This window comes from Lissotriton vulgaris, chromosome 11 (assembly GCF_964263255.1).
Source record: "Lissotriton vulgaris chromosome 11, aLisVul1.2, whole genome shotgun sequence".
NCBI classification, from domain to species: Eukaryota; Metazoa; Chordata; class Amphibia; order Caudata; family Salamandridae; genus Lissotriton; species Lissotriton vulgaris.
This window is the reverse complement of record NC_141699.1, coordinates 699,113,110-699,130,895: the sequence shown is the minus strand read 5'-3', so window position 1 is coordinate 699,130,895 and position 17,786 is coordinate 699,113,110. Positions and strand designations below refer to the sequence as shown.

Here is a 17,786-nt window from a genome sequence, read left to right as displayed (position 1 = left end):
AAATGTAAAATAATACGACACTCTTGCATCGTTTTCTTTTACATTTGCCGTCTCTTAACCAGCGGTGTTGGGAGGGGCGGGGTTTAGGCATGGGAGGGGGAGGAGAAGTGCTACATGCACTCCACTCCCTAAGTGCACATGTGTTTTGGCTGGCCGTATCAGGCTGCCCAAAACACACATGCGCACTTAAGTTTTTTCCAGCCAAGCTACATTGAGCAGCCGGGTTGGAGAAACCCCACAGATCCCTGCTCTTAGCAGGGCATTGTTCTTGCCTCCTCAGATCAATCACCACGCTGCTCTGCAGTACGGGGATTGGATGGGAGTCTCATGCGGCGAACGGGATGCTGGAGACAGCTGGCTGCGGCAGCAAAAGGTACGTTTTGGTTTTTTAAATATTTTAATCCCGCAACGCGTGAGGCCTCCGGCGCCACCACCCTTTGTTTATGTCAGCCGCCGCTGAATATACCCCCGGGGCTCAAAACTTTCCAGAGGAGACCGCAAACATCTCCAAATACAGGCTGCCTAGGATTGATTCCACCATACTCATCTTTCTGCTTCCCACCCTACTTCTGGACTCGTATTTCTACAATGTGGGTTCTTTTTTTATCAGTATTCTCAGTTTGTCACTGTTTTCCTCTATTTCTTTTAAACCTGTGTGTGCCACTATATACCCTACTCTCTCTTGTTCTGGGTTAAAGTCTGATGATATCAAATAAGCCCTTGGCCCCAAAAATGAGTGCCAGTGCCCACTCCCTACAGCCCACAGACCATATTAAGAACTGTTCCATACATTCCCCTTGTCCAAGGAAACATGGAGCTTTTGGGGCCAATGTTGGGACATGCATCAAACATCTGATGTCATCACTGAGTCACTGTTGGGGGCATTGGCTGTCATGTTCTTCCCTCTTCGAGCTTTGAAACCAGCCTCTTCACTCCCACTGCAGTGTCCTCACAGAGTAGGTGACACTTTGTTTAGGCTCATGTGGCTTCTTGTTAAAACAGATTCACTTGAGTCAACAAGAGAGTTTCACTGCAAAAGAGTGCCCTTTATCAGTAGGGTTACCAGATCAACTATTGCATAATCTGCAGAATTTAACAAAAAAAATATTTTCTAGCTCCTATGGAGCAAATTTTACTAACATTATAGCGACCCCGAAGACTGCGCAGTGGGAGGCCTTATGAAAATGCTGACTGATCATATTCCACTAGCTCACAACTATGGGTTTTAAGCTGGTGCTAATGAAGTTAAACCATGACCCTCATAGTTTTAATATGTGAGCTAAACAGTGCTTAATTTGAGCCTGTGGTTTCCGATGTGCATCACTGGCACTTAATCATTAACACCTACGCTTTTCATGAGCACCGGTTAAGGACGGGTTCATTTATGGTAGGCATGGGGAAATTAAGTGATTTGCCCAGAATCACATGGTGTTGACCCGCCAACGAGACTTTAACCTGGTTCTCAAGACGGCACCTCTGGCCATTATGCCACACCCTCTCCCCACTTTCATGGTTAGTAGTTGGTTCTCTTTTAGGAGAAATGGGCTGGTGCAAGCCTCCTGTCGAGAGCCCCAGCACTTATTTTTTTGTGACAAATTAACCACTAGAACTAAGTGACAAAATTATGAAGCAATACTATCACAAAATGTGTTGCATAAGGTTGCAGTATTTGTGCCTTTATTGCCACATAATTTGAAGCATGTGCAATAACAACCATTATTGAGATATAATGAAAAGATCGGACAAACAGTGGTTTGCCTTAAAATATAATACATGTTAGTAATTTTTGTATAAAATCACATTGTCAGATTAATAGTGTATGAATGCGGTGGAAAGTGTGGATAGGATTTAGTTAAAACAGAATAATACCAATGGAAAGAAGATGCGCTGTATTCAATTTTTGGTAAATGACAAATGAAATTTAAGTACCAATTTTTAAAAACAAAATGATGAAAAAAGGAAAAAATATTATTGTGTTGAATAAAAATGAATATAATTGTGTAAGATATTAGCATCTGGTATATGTTCTATTGATGGAGAAATCTCCTAGGTCCCCTTAGTATTTAAATTCCTAAATGTTTTCTATTCAATTACAATTTTCTCCCTGATTTAAGAACTATTTTCATTTACAGGGGTGCCCTTTTTTTGTTCTCAAATACAAGGTCATCATATACAGCCCTACCATCACTCCCGGTTTATCAGGGGCGGTCCTTTCTTTTGTGTCATTAGATATTTGGACCCCACTTGAAAGTGAAAGTAATCATACCTGCCAACCTATTAACAAAAGAAATGCAGTGAAGTCAGAAGTTTACGAGACTGAGTCCATTTAAGGCGACTGGAGAATCATTACTTTTTAGAGGTTAATATAGGTTTGAAAAGTGGGCGAGCCTATCAATGTGTATGGAGCCGTTATGTTTATTAGGCAGGTGTATACAAGTAAAAAGATTGTGACACCAACCAAATGCGGGTGAGTTGACAGGTGTGTCTCCCCTTTACTTGCCCCAATTTCCAGGTACAGAACATTTATTTTACTTTATTTACCTTCTACTTTTGATTTAAACTTAAATACTATAGGGTGAAATCAAAGCAAAAAAAACAAAAACCCAAAATGCCAATGAAGAGCATGGACTTGGAAGAATGCACAACGTTTGCATATAGAGGCACATTTTTAGGGTAAGGGATTTGAAAATAACAAGACGTCAACAAGGAAATGCCCTCTCAAAGCCAGCCCAGGTTCACCTCAGGTCTGTAGCTCATTCCCTCTACTGCTGCCCCAAAATTGTTTTGTTTGCATTCACAATGTTGTTGATTGTAACTGTATTGTATTGAAATTGCATTTATATAGCACTTACTACCTCTGACGAGGCGTCGAAGAGCTTTTTCGATGAGTAGCACACCGATTGCCATTTTGGTTCACACTAGCCACACTCACTAGCAGTATTGTACTTTTCTTCCTGGCGTATTGCATTTTTTAAGCTTAATTGCATAGTTCAACTTGTGAAAAATGCCAATTCAGCATGTCAACAAACAGGAATAGATTAAACAAAATGTTCCAGGTTTTGCAATAGAAAATATGGTAATCATATATATAAATGTGATTTAAAGGCCATGCTCTTTAAAATACCTGACCTGACGATAACACAGTGCTATTGAAATGTTTTAGAATTTGAATATTTCTAAAGCACCAGTAGAAACAAAGCAGCACATTTCCTCCTCAATTCCTTGTAAAAGCTCTACACAGTGTAAACACCACAAAGAGCGCACACCAGGTTGCCTAGAGAGCCCATTTTAGGGTCTGGCAACATCGGTCTCTCCCTGGGAAGAAAGATAAAACTGATGACACATTTTTGTTAGGAATCAATAAATCTAACAAATCCAGTGAGGTGTGGTGAACATAGGCATAACTATACTTTCGCAATTATGGACAACACCCCCCCCCCCCTCATTGATAAATAGTGGGAAGGACCTATATGCTACTACAGCGGTCTGTGTGTGGTGTAGAGGGGAGATTGTGTTTGTGTACAGAGCAGGCTCTAAGATATGTGGAAATGTAATCTGTTGAGATAACTCTCAGGTGTTCAAAATGTGAAGTACCATTTAATATAAACACGAGGTGATGTCACATGACCAATTATGTCACAAAAAGTGCTAAGTATAATGCTACAAGCGGCGTAAAATACATGAATCCCACCAAAATCATCATAAAATAGGCATGTTGTCTGCAGAATACAAATGTGCAGGTGTCTATAATTACTGTAGAAAATCGTATCACTGAGGCGGTGGGTGCAGATACCTTCACTTGGTTCCTGCAGTAGGTCTTCCTTATGGAGAAATGACTTCTCGCCGCATCACCAATTGCCAGGAGCAGCTGAACTCGCAAGGAGGGGAGGGGGAAGCCGGGGTTAAGGAGGTCCTCTCCAGCTCAGTAAGTAGCAGGGATGTTGTGGGCCCAGGTGCAAGCAAGGAAAAATGCCCGTTTGACTGCAGTTGGGAGAGTAAAATGCAGCTCGTCTGGGCCCCTAAGCCACTGCACCTGCTGCACCAAAGGTGGCTACGCCCCTTCTTCAGCTGAGATTCAACAATTTGTGTGAGCAAACTCCAACTGCGCAAGACTCACTCCTTGCGCGTGAGACTAAGGGTCTCTGGTTAGTGGAGGCTGTGTTATGTGTAGACCGTAGGTATGAAGCTATATTTCTGTTGTACACCGCTAGAAGAGACATGTGGCGTGGCCCTATCACGGCAGTGTGCTATGGTCATCAGTTACAAATGCTTTCTACGAAATTAAATTGTGGCATGTGGGTTTTATGGAATTGTACTTCAGGTGAGCAGTGGTACAAAGACAATTCTACTCAACAAGTACACAAAGAACTAATAAAAACTAGTAAGGGGCTAAAAAAAAAAAAGAAAAACGAACAAGGAAACTACTTTCTAGAGCACCCGGAAAGAACTGCAATGTTTTTGGGGGTAAAGGAGCCTCAATCAGGGAACCCTTTGTCTCAGTGGGACTTTGAATATGTTATGCTAAATAGTATTTGCTAAAATACTGCCTGAACACAGGCACTAATGACACATACAGGACACGATAGCGCATGTTGCTGCCACCAACCACTGGGCGATTTACAACAAAATACGTGCAGCTGATGTAAAAGCGTTAAATCCGAGAGCTTCGTATGGCAGCTGGAGATTTGTGGCGCTATACCAATCGCACAATTCAGCACACGACTGCTTACTACGCCGTACTTAAATAGTCCCATCAAAGTATTCAATGCAGCGTTCATCTCGTGTTTGGGTTATATTTCTGACCTCTTATTAAAGCCTATTACACCCCCAGGTATGAAGCTATATTTCTGTTGTACACTGCTAGAAGAGACATGTGGCGTGGCCCTATCATGGCAGTGCAGCGTTACACGTGTTCCTTTGTACGTTTAGAGTGTAAGGGGTTTCATATAACTCTACTGAAACAGCTATGGCCTTCATAAAAAGCTACCACATAAAACTCATGGGTCGTGGCTATTAATCCTGGGTAGCAAAGATGCTTAACAATGCTTCTAAGGGTATGTTGCGCTGCTAAGTAATCCGTGCCTGAAGGGGGTAACAATTCAAAAACATTTTTAGGAGTTCCATGCACTGTAAACTTTTAGAAAAAGGAAGCTCCAATTTGTTTCTGAACCAAAAGCTACAAGTAAGAACCAAACGTATAAAAAACTTTTGCAAAAGTTGTAAGTGGGGAAAAATGTAATAAAATGCTGTTTTGCCGGGCCCTTCTTGCTGGGAAAATCTGTGGCTCTTCATGTGCAACTCCTTTTACCCAAGTTAAGGGTACATACTGACAGGGTGGTTCACCTAATAGTGGGGTGCTAGATAATTCTCCATACTCTAGCTTCTAAAAAAATATTACAATGAAAAATACGTATTATTAAAAAAATATAAAGGGAATACGATTTACAGAGCAGATAAAGTATCCACCCTCAAAGTATTGAAGACTGGGCATAAATATACAATTTGTTCAGAGGCCTGCACCCACGGAAAGACTAAGCATGGCGCCAATCAAAACAATTTAAAAAAGATAGACCTGCAGTATTATCACACACACACATATAAATATACATATACATATACCTATACATACATATACAGACACACTATGCCAGCATGTTTTGTTGCACATGTGGGAAAATGTGCAGCAGAAGTTAGCCAACTCCAGGAGGAAGCGGATTGGTTGTCCGCCTCTCTATGCAGGCCAACCTGATAAAACCCTGTCCTCCGCTCTGGGAGTGAGTAAGAGGAGGGAGGGGAATTTTTGACTCGCTAAACCAGGGATGTCCAACGGAAGCCCAGATGGCCAGGCCCATCCCCAATTTTTTGAGGATCTACTTACCATACATTAACCTAGTGACCCTAGAAGAACTCATTCACCTGATCAGTGGTTCGCCTGAAAAAGTGGCATGGCTTTGGCCTTTGGGGACGAATTTTGGACACCAGTGCTTTGGCGAAATCGTGGGATGGTGGTTTCTCCGATCAGGCGTACTCGCTTTGTGTGCTATGGTCATCAGTTGTCACCAATTTCCCATTTCCAAGAACAGCAGTTTTCCTTGGACCTCCCCCAGTGCAATGGTGAAAATCCACTGGCATAGGGTAGTGCATGGACCAGAGCTGGATCACCAACAATCCCAGCCGCTAAGTTTGCTGAAAGCATCCTAGATGTGATGAAGGCCGCTTGATGAGACCTCCCCGACACATTCACTAGATCAGTCCCTTAATGACCAGTGGCAAACCAGCCAAATGGTCTGAGCCTGTTCACTTATTTACAACGCAAAAAAATAGTAAGGGGGCGTGGGCTGTAATGACAAGCAAAGTACTGCTTCAAGCCATGATTTCCTGCAGCCCCCCCACCCCAAAACAAAAAATCAAGGTTTGCCTGAAAGAGGTACGAGTCTGATGGGTGGAAAAGACCAGTCTTGACAGGGCCAGATGAAGAACTGTTGTGTCCCCAATAAATTAGTAAAACAGCGCAGTGTAACTCTGTGCCTTTAAGACACTCTACATTGCACATTTCAGATATGAACAGGTACGATGACAGATATATTTCTTCGGAAGTGATATTGCTCGGACGCTTTTTTAAATACGATTTTACTCGCATGAAGCATGGATTACTTTGTTAATCACAACAAAAGTTAGATGAATGGTTAGGGAGACATTAATGTGATGCACCCACCTAAACTAGAATGTTCGCCTGATATATATTCCATTTACCTAGTTACAAATGCTTTCTACGAAATTACATTGTGGTGTGTGGGTTTTATAGAATTAGGACTTCAGGTGAGCAGTGGTACCAAGACAATTCTACCCAATAAGTACACAAAGAACTAAGAAAACACTAGCATGGGGCTTAAAAAAACAAACAAAAAAAACGAACAAGGAAACTACTTTCTAGAAGCACCCGGAAAGAACTGGAATGTTCTTCGGGGGTAAAGGAGCCTCAATCAGGGAACCCTTTGTCTCAGTGGGACTTTGAATATGTTATGCTAAATAGTATTTGCTAAAATACTGCCTGAACACAGGCACTAAGGAAACATACAGGACACGATAGCGCATGTTGCTGCCACCAACCACTGGGCGATTTACAACAAAATACGTGCAGCTGACGTAAACGCGTTAAATCCGAGAGCTTCGTATGGCAGCTGGAGACATGCAGCGCTATACCAATGCCATATTTCAGCACACGACTGCTTACTACGCCGTACTTAAATAGTCCCATCAAAGTATGCAATGCAGCGTTCATCTCTGCTGAAATCGTGTTTGGGTTACATTTCTGACCTCTTATTAAAGTCTACACACCGCCAAGGCCGCTTAGGTCAGGAAAACTCTAAGTAGAAACCTGATGTCCTTCTGTTGAAAGATTTTGCTCCGTGATATTTTGCTCTTCGTTTGTACACGATATATGTGCATCTGTGCAGAGCGCCCTGTCGTGAAAATGTGGCCTGTACTACAAATAAAAATACAAAATAAACTCAAAAGTAAATTGTCCTCGTGACATGTGAGCCTACCAGCAACCCACCAAAGGAGGTCTGAAGGAAACAGGAGCACAGAAATCTGGTTGGTGTGTAGCTTTACTGAGGTTAGCAGACATCATAAAATCGTGTAACTAATACGTCAAAGACCATTTTTAATATAAATGTATACACTTTTCCCAGATGCTAAATTCTCACCTATCCTGCTTGCGTTGCCCTTTTCACCGGTAAAAAAGAGAAGAAAATTCCTAAAACACAAACCAATCCTTTTGCTCGGGAGACCATGGTTGAAACAAGTTTGAACCTTTCGCCCTGAGTCGCCACCTTACACAACTCACCAAATTAAAACAAAGTGCCTGTTGCGTTCTACCTCACCACATACACAGGTTCCACACAAATATGTCTCCCCATGCCTCCAGTCACAAATGAGTCTACCTGCCGGATAATATCACGCATTAATGAGCAGTATTACCTGTACAACATGCTTGGTATTTAGAAAACACCGATAAGGTGATAAAGCCATCCGCGGACCACGGCAGGAATGAACCGGTTTATCAGCTTTTTATTAGAGAGCAGCCCAAACATAATAAAAAACTCACACAAAGGGTTCAACTCAACGTCAGTTCAAGCAAGTCAATTCAATTTAACTTGACACCCCCCTCTTTATCTTGTCTGGACCCTACCTCCTTATTTACGGTATATGTAAAGCGCTGCCTCGGAGCGCTTTGCACATACCGTTAATAATTTAGAAATATATAAGACAATTCTGTACAGCAATGTGCATTCCTGCTTCGAGTCTGCATACCGAGTGTGTCGACTATAAACAACTTAGGACAGCAAGCCTCTTCCTTGTTTTTTGAAAACGTACATGTTATTTAAAGTGTGAACAGATAACATGGAAAGCTACCTACGAGGCAGACAAGTGGGGGTGGAATAATGATACTACGGCTCGCGCATTCCCACAACACAGGCTTTTGTTTTTTACTAAATGCAACCAAGTTTGTATAAAATGAATTGGCGTTCCAGGGCAGTGGAAGAGGGTCTGTGCTGTCCGTTCCTTAATACTGGGCCTGATTCACTTATGTATATACGCATAAGTGTGACTAAGTCTTGTAACGGTCCCAGCTTCAGAAGTTAAGTAGACACTGACTATAGAAAATTAGCGAGTCTGTCTTCTTGTGCTTATATTTTCGGCAGGGCTCCCGTTTCTACATGAAGATGTTGCAGAGAGGGGCCTGAATCTGGGAGCACTAGGTGCAATGCTCCTCCGGACCAGTAACCTGGTAACCGAAAGTGACACGGACGGGCAGGCACCTCTAATCCAGCAACCAGATTCAACTAGGCCTCAGCCAAGAGGAGGCCTAGTGCTTGTTGCGGGCCTGTCATCAACACACACGCGAGCCCGGCAACCACCCACTTGCCCACGACTGACGGTTTGAACAAAGATTTAACCCACAGAAGTGCGACTAGTCACTTCGATGAATTATTTCATACAAACTGTGGGCTAAAATATATATATATATACATATATATATTTCCAATATTTGCACACAGGAAACAATTCTGAAGCAGCGTGTAGTAAGTATACTAAAGATGCACGCTATACACATGACTCCAAATTGAAAAAAAACACAAAGGGATTCAATTACTCTTGCTGGAGGAGGAAATGCCACCACAACCCGTTCTTTGAGACACACAAAATGATCTTGTGACGTTTTGGGTGCCTGGCAATATATGGGGGGGGGGGGGGGGGGTAAAACCTAATTAAATTACAAAGATATTGCAAATGTACTCAGGCTGGTAACATCCAGCACTAATCTTATTTCCTCACATACGTTCACAGCGGAAAACAAAATTAAATGAATGTATTTAATAACAGGGCAGAACTACGACGTTATTGGATAGAAACTAAATAATGTTACCAGCTGCAGCGCCTGAGGGATCATTTCCCAAATCTCTTACAAATAAGAAAGCAATTTTTTGAGTGAAAATGCGCTCATCCGGCCACCGAAGATAGCTTAGCCTGGCCGGCTTGGCTGCCCTGCGCCACTTCCGGGTCTGGAATTATATAGTGCTGACCTGGTCAGGCCAATCAATATCTGTAGTGCCCAAAAAATTGCAAACGCAGCAGCACAGAAAAAATATAATGCGATTTAAAATTCCCCGTTGCCCTTTTAAGACAGTTCCCGCTGTCAATGGTGCCGGGCCTTCATTGAATTGCTCTTAAAGAGGATATGCTGCGGGGAATCTGCAACGGCGTGAAATAACTTTCAACACGACGCAAGGAGGAAGGCCCGAAAAAACATAATCGCTATAATTGCGGTCTTTGTAGCTTTTTAAATGTGGCGACTTTCAAAGAAAGATTGACATATGGAATGGCTTATTTCGCTGAATGCTTCCTTTCCATGGAAACGCGAGGACGCTTTGTGTTGACAATGTCGCGTTGCAGAATGAGGTCAAGCCAGAGATCTACCCTTTCCCTGGCCTTCCTGTATCCCAAGTCACTTCCGGTTTGCTTAGAATCCCCGGATATGACTTCAGCTGCCAGAAATGTTCAGAGATGTCAATCTAGGCACAATTTGCAGTTCGGGAAGAGTGTGTTTTAATAAGGGCATGTGTAACAAAATGTAACATACAAATTGTATTTTCTTTATTTAACTGGTTTGTTCAAGATGGTCATGCTGAAGAAATATCAGACGAGAGACCTCGTAATTATAGTAAGAAGAATTGAGAGGTGGGGTGAGGGAGAGAGTTATAATAAAAATATATTTTAAAAAACTACACACGCACAAAGAACAACCGATTCCCAAACTTGGGCAGTCGAAATTTAAAGTACAAACATCTGCACGGTTGTAGCCCAAGTTTGAAAATATCCCGTTCCGTGCAAAAAAATGCGGTTTGTTGAATGCTGATGTGTAGTCGTGGATAATTAACATATAAATCAACAGGAACTGTTTGCAACTTTGTTATTCGGTGCAGAGAGCAGTAAAGCTATCTGTAACACATATAAACGACAAAGCTGCTGTCTTGTATGTTGGCCAACAGTTGGTGAGAAAATGCGTAAATGTATCAATTTTTGTATCTGCTTTGAAATGACTGGGGGAGTTCTCACACCTGTACCCTAAATCCTAGGATCAAAGGATACCGCGGGGCATCAAATGGGGGCCACGCCGCACACACCTGCTTCTCTCCTTAACACGAAGTCACGCAGAGAAAAAACTCCCATTGATTGAAAAATAAGACACATACAAACCACAAGACTTCAACTAAAAGGACGAAGGGATTGGATGCAGATACGTTGAAGGATAAAACAATGAATGTATCTTCCACATTAAATTGCTCGTAAACTCCCAGAGGGGACAAGTGAATGCGGTAAATGTCAATTAAGCTATAATATAACCCTTAAATCATAAGAACTTCCGATAGGTATAATCGAATGGAATCAATTTAGCCCATATATCTCACTTCACAGATTCATTAAAGTGGCGCTAAATACAAGCACCATACACCAACACGCACACATTTCATACGCCAAAATTTCGATAAATTATCCCGAAGCATTCGGGCTTCTCAATGTGGGGGTATTGAGTAACTATCACAAGTTGCACTTACGCACACTAGGGGGCGCACAAGCGCCATTCATGTCTTTCAGATGCCAAAGCCAATGCAGTTTAAAGCCACTGCTGTTACAATTTTATGAAAAATGTTTAGCTCAGAAGGGATAAAAATATATAACTCTTAGCAAACAAAAATATGTATTCATTAACATGCCAACATATGATTTGACTTAACACACTTTTTTGATAGTGTTAGTGAACCTTTGTGGAGTTCAAAGAATACGTTTTCTCACCACTAATAGCGGTATGATCTTTCAGGAAAGCCCAAAACAGCTTAATTGTAAGTATCCGTGGAAATGTGAGAAGAACGCAATGTAAATATATCCAAGATTTGATTTATTAACAAAATAGGACTTACCAAGTCAAGTCTGACGGCCCCTGCCATCAAATCCCCCCATTCAATACATTACAAAAAATATTACATCTCTTTTAACTGTACAAATAAAAAGAAAAGAGGGGATAGGGGAAATGTCTTTTAAAGGTTCATGCAAGAAATTCCTCGGAAAATGAAAGCAAACGTTTGAAAAAAATAAGGCAAAGGAGAAAAAGATTAGAAACTGCAACAAAAAAAGTAAACGATTTTTTGGACACAGACTGTTTGCATACCATGGATTCATTGGTGTGAATAATGCACTTATATTCCCAGCTTTAAGCTAAAATACAGTTTAATAAATACACAGTCCGGTGGGAGAGGTGTGCGGCGCCCCTGGCTCACTGGTAGCCCAGCGCCGAGGCGGAAGTGAGTCTCTGTCCGTATAGTGCATATGGGGAGTAGTAAGGTCCGGCGGCCTGCAGCGAGGGCACGGGCAGCCCCGTCGCGGCCGAAAAATGGCTCTTGCCGTACGGGTGGTACCTGTTCAGTCCCAGGCTGTGCGGGCTCCGCAGTGAGAAGGAGCCGGGTAACGTGGTGGGGCTCCCGGGCCCGCCGGAGTGCGGCAGGTGCAAGTGGCAGGAGGCCGCCGAGCTGAGGCTGGAGCCCGGGTAGCCGGCTAAGAGTTTCTCCGCCCCGGGCATGGCGGTGTGGGTTCGCAGGTGCGAGAGGAGCTCCTCGGAGGAGGCGAAGCGCTTGTCGCAGGGCCCGCTCGCCGACACCCAGTTGCATATGTGCGGCACGTGCTCGTTCTGCAGCATGAAGCCGTAGGTGTAGAGCGGGTGTCCGGAGAGCGTGGGCGTGACGCTGGAGGAGAGCGCGTGCGAAGGGTACACCAGCGGGTATCCGGCCTTGAGGGACGCCGGCTCGTGCACGCAGGTGGAGCAGCTGCTGCTGCTGCCCAGGTGGGAGGCGCTGTGGTAGCCCAGGCAGTAAGGGTCCCTGCACAATCCTTGCATGAACGAGGGGGGCGAGGCTCCGGTCAGGGGGCTGGAGCTCGAGCCCTTGCCCGGCATGCCCAGGGTGCCGTGCAGCTGGCTGCCCACCAGGCCCGCCTTGGCGTGCTCCAGCCCGGACATGTACTGCGACGGGTAGCCGGCGTAGGCGCCCACTATGGATCCGTGGTAGCCCAGGCCCGAGGGCGGCAGCGAGAAGACAGAGTGGCCCGGCTTGTAGGGGGACACGGGCGCCACGTGGCCCGAGGACCCGAGCTCAGCTGCCTTGCTGCCGCCGGACAGGCACTCCCCGTGGCCGGACTCGGAGCCCGAGCTGCTGGTGCTGCTGAGCCGGGCCTGGGAGGAGGAGGCGGGCTCCGGGCTGGGCTTCACCACCTCCGGCTCCTTTTTCTCCTGGCAGTCCGAGTGCTGGCCCGGGGAGCTGACCCGGGAGGAGGGCGACGAAGAAAAGCCGGCACTGGGCACCCTGAAGCCGGCCTTGTCCCCCGCGGAGGCCGAGGAGCCGCCCGGATCCTTGCGGGACTCCCCGGACCCGATGCCCTTGGAGTAGGGTTTGAAGCTGGACTTGTCGTCGCCTGGGGGGCCCTCTCCGTGCGAGGACTGCTTCAATGACGACGAGGACCTGCTGGACTCCTTGTCGCTGGAGGTGACCGAGCTGAGCTTGGACGATGGCGGGGGATCCGGCTTCCCGATCTGGGAACAGGTTTGGGCCAGCAGCGCCAGGGGGCTCTTCTTGGCATCCAGCTGTGGGGAGAGAAAGGAGAACCATGTTAGCAGTGTGTTCTGTTGCTTCCACTGTGCTCGAGGGGCGTCGAGGATACCCAACAAAAGGGGAACACCCTATATAGGGACCACACAACAATAAAACACAGTGCAACGTTGCAACAACCCATACAGAGTACTCACTCTACACCAAAACACAGTCCGAGGGGCCAGTCACTAACCTACACTTAACCACCCTTTAGGCCAAAAGACTGATGTACAGTAGTGATTTCTTACTAGACTCTGCACAGGTGAAGATACCACAACGCAATAAACCCATCCTAAGTTTGTGACCTAATATAGTATTTTAAAAGTTATACAGCGCTTCATGTCCATTTAAAAACTCGTGGCGCTACAATGAATTTCAACACAAAGAAGAAACACAGATTCAGAGCAACAGCCTCTGGTCCAAAGGGTTTGACCATAACCCCGCACATTAGACACCACAGCCACAAAGGAAGACATGCTTTTAGAGTTAACCCACCCCCCCGCAGAAGGTACTCTTAAAAATATCCTCGTGGCACAGATAAAGCAGCCCTCAGCCTGGTAGATTGGTAACACATATAACTGTTGGCAATAACGAAGTTTTGTAGGTTAATATTTATAATTGTCTGGGGATAGACTCTTTTTGATCCCCGCTGGCGAAGGATATATTGGTGGATATGCACCAGAAACCAAAGTTGTCTATCTTGCTGCTTGCCCTGGGTGCTAAATCCCATGTTTCTAAAATGCCCAAAGAGGAAGAATGCGTGATACTGCCATATTCCGGAATGTGTTGTAAGGAGGGTGGAAATAGTTTCAAGAAAGCGTTTACATACAAAGCGTGTGCGCTGCTGCAGCATTCCAGCCAGCAGGGCCGGGGCGCTAGAGGGGAGAACGGACCACACCCTAAGGTGTGAGGATGCCCCGAGTCTAGGAGGCCCCTTGGAGTGAAGGGTTTGGGGTGGGCGGTAATAGATTAGGAGAAGAAGATAACTGCGAGGTGGGCACGGTGGAGATAAGCATGTGTATGGGGGGGGGGAACACTTCTTGCGGTTTGCCTACAGATAAAGGCACACTGGTGTGCTTCGTGCCCCCTCCTCTGTCACAGGAATAAAGGGACCTCCGAAGTACCCTATGGTCCGGGTAAAGCAGATTCTACCTTCACCTCCACAACTAGAGGCGGCCGGAGCAACACGGCGCATAGAGGCCTCAGTATCTGTACACAGAATGTGCAAGGGGCGCCCGATGGGCTCCAGACTGACACGTGCAAGGCCCATTGGGGGCACAGGCAACGGCAGAGAGGACGCGGGAGAGGTTTGCCCGTCACTGTGGACTGCTCCGATAAACCACAAGCGGCTACAGGGGGGAATGTAGGTAGCGCAGTGACGCTGTATAGGGGGGCGATACATTAACTACGGGTTCTTGCCATCTACACCTCCGACTAGGAGCGGGGCACGCGCGTGGGAGTTGTGTCAGCGGTTCACTAAAATCAGCCACGGTTTGGAGGGTGATATCAGCCGAATATTTGTAGGGCGCACAAAAAAGGAAGACCTCTGTCATAGTGGGATGCAGGTGACGGGGTGTGATAGTTGAAAGTGCAGTAGGCGTCAGTGCTGTAGGGTGTGAAGTACATTGGGTGGCAGGTCCTGTCCATGCAGATGGCATAGGGACTTCTCGGTGTGCACTATGATGTTGAGGAGCTCAGAACATGATTAGGTAGGTACGTGTGCAGAGGGGTTCCCATGGCCCGGCAAGGCGGCACGATAGAGCAAGCTGCCAAACAAGTATGATCCACAACTCAACAGGGTAGATCAGGGCCACAGAAGGGGGTAGGGTGGCAAGATGTCGGGTAGAAGCAGGTTAGGACATACAGGGTACGGTTGTTTGGGGGTCGAACGGGACCATATGTGGTTGGGGCTGCCCGTGATAGGTGCGCCTAAGAGGTGGTATCGTTTCCAGTTCTTGCGACTCTTACCTCTATAGGGCTGATCGGGGTGGCGGACAGCGGCTGTAGGTACTCTGGGTGCAGCAGGTGACCCCCATGAGCGCTCAGCATCTTGAGCACCCTGATGGGCAGGCGCTGGGCCTGTCGAAGCGGGTCTGCGGGCGGGAGCTGGGGTCGCCCGGGGGCTCCGCCGTGTGAGAAAGGTAGCCGGTAGAAGGCGATGCCCGAGTCCCCTGGTTCCGGACTGTCGCGGTGCGCGCTCTCCCAACTCTGGGTGTCTCTGTCCCCCGGACTCTGCTGCTTACATCCGAGGGGGGGACCGTTCATTTGGAGGAGGGCGGCGGAGGGCAGCTGCGTGTCCTTGCTTCTCTCCCGGTTGCTGATACACTGAGTCCGCCTCTCGCTGAGCACCGCACCAGGGCTGCCTCCTCGGAGCCCCGCCCATGGCTCCAGCCAATCACCGGAAACCGGGGCCGGGCTGATCCAGAAGGACGCGAGTCACAGCCAATCACCAGCCCTGGGTACCTTGGAGCAACTGCGCTAGTGTGCCCCTGAGTGTCACTAGAGCCTGCTCTGTCCTAGGTCGTGCGATGCAGGTGGCGCTCCCCTGGTCGGGTCAGGCTGGCGGTAGCTCGTTGCAAACTGCTGTCCTTTCTTTACCGTGCAATGCTGAAGCCTGCCACCCCACATAGCAGGGAAAAAAACCGACCTTACCAGGGAGCAGCAACATTGTAGCATTGCGTGACCAGGTGCAATAGAACATTGCAGCATTGCGTGACCAAGTGTAAAGTAATCTTGTAGTTACCCTGACCATGCACGACACAGTTTGCCACCTCTTCGTTACTCCAGAACGTCTGCTGCTTGGCTGAAACACCGGCCATGCAATATGTTTCTACTCAGTCCATCTATTAAGGTTGTCCGGGCTCTCCAAAGCTGCTTCCTGCACATCCCATGATAAAAAAAAACCAATATCTCCCCTTTCACGCTGTCCTCGCCATTTGAGGGTGCAGTCCGCTGTCCCCTCACTCCAACATAATCTTCTGCTTGCATCTTCTCTGGCCATACCACACTCCCTTCTGCTGCTCCCATGACCACGCAGTATTGCTGTCTCTAAGCCAATCAAGCAGCCTACGGCTTCGCTGACTACGTAGTATTGGTGATGCTGTAGCGGTGCAGACCGCAGTCTGCTGCTTCCACAGGCACACAGTCTCCTTCAAGGGTGGTCATGAAATGGTGCTGCCTCGTATGTTGCTGCATTTTGGATTTCTTCCCATGTAATGTTGATCGTTGATCTTTTTATTCACCTTTCTGACTGCCCTTCTCTAGCTGTGCAGCCCTCTGCTCTTCTGGACATGCGGTGCTGGCTGCTGCATGTGAGTGCTGGTTCCACAGCCATGCGAGGAGGCTTCATAAGTTATCCGCATGGAGACTACATCTCTACCTAGTAAGAGATGAGCAATCACCAATGTATGCCCATGGAAGTCCCCTCCAATCATCACTGACGGCGAACCACTGGATGTAATGCTGAAAGGGAGATTCGGCTATGTGCACTGCTATACCTGAAATGCAAGCATACTGTATTGCTGCACAAAGTCTACCACTGTAGTCATGTGGCACACACACACACACACAAAGGAGCTCTCAAATGTATAAATAGCATACAGACACACTATTCAGGATCAAATGGAGAGACAAATTGGTGGTAGCGCAAACCTAACTGGAATGCAACAAAGCACTGATATAATCATTTACAAGAGGCAGGTACAAGGAAGTCTAGTGTATTGGGGTAATGCTCCTTGAACAGATGGGTTTTTATTTTCTTTCTAGCCTCTTCTCCAGTTGCATTGGGTGCAGAGCAGTTCTGATGTCAACTGGAATATCGGTCCTGAGCCTCTGTGTGTGTGTGTGTATATATATATATAATATATATATATATCTTTTTTTCCCAGTCCTGATTTCAAACATGCAAAGCAGTCACTGACTCCGTGGGATGCGATGAACCAAAGAACATTTTTATTCCATGGATGAATCCAGACGCGTTTCGGCTTGCTCATATATATATTGAGATCGCCTGATCTTTTGCGGTTTTCCTTTTTGTACTTATTCTTCTACAGTCCGGAAATGTCCTGGCTCCTGGTGTGGTGGTTAGTTTCATTGCCAGGTCAGTGCTTCAGCTGATCTTGAACGTGGTGTACGTTTTCTTAGACGGATAATCTACAAATTCTAAAAATTCACCCTGCAATATCAGAATGAATGTAGTCAAAGGCACCTGTGTATAGTCTGAAAATGAGACTCCCAGTCTTCTTGTGGACAAACCCTCAACCTCTCAAATACTGCACACTACCTCTGGTTTTCTTAGTACAGTGTGCCATTATAATGTGGCAAGCTACGAAATGTGGTGAGAAGCCACTAAAAAGATATTTAGTCCAGCAGCCTCTAAGGTTACCAAGACTTGGGCCCTGCGTGCATGGCAAGTGCTGCATGGTCCTCTGTTACACCCCTGGCTCTGCTATATTATCTGTGCATATAGCATTCAGTTTCAGTTTGCACTGTCAGACATGTTCAGCTTATGGCTAGTAAGCAGGGCCGCTAAAATTATGCATCAGGAGAGGACCAAATTATGTGGCATGGTTGACTAAATTA

The 17,786-nt window shown here is 46.1% G+C and overlaps 1 protein-coding gene across 1 annotated transcript; it reads right to left on the bottom strand.

Moving 5' to 3' along the window:
- Positions 1-11,447: 11,447 nt before the first annotated feature.
- Positions 11,448-16,094, bottom strand: LOC147683343 (zinc finger protein 703-A-like). Its single transcript, XM_086943778.1, has 2 exons — positions 15,174-16,094; positions 11,448-13,198 (listed from the first exon to the last, which is right to left on the bottom strand). The coding sequence occupies exons 1-2, from the start codon at positions 15,468-15,470 to the stop codon at positions 11,840-11,842; spliced, it is 1,656 nt and encodes a 551-aa protein (XP_086799904.1). The 5' UTR covers positions 15,471-16,094; the 3' UTR covers positions 11,448-11,839.
- Between the last annotated feature and the right edge of the window lie 1,692 nt (positions 16,095-17,786).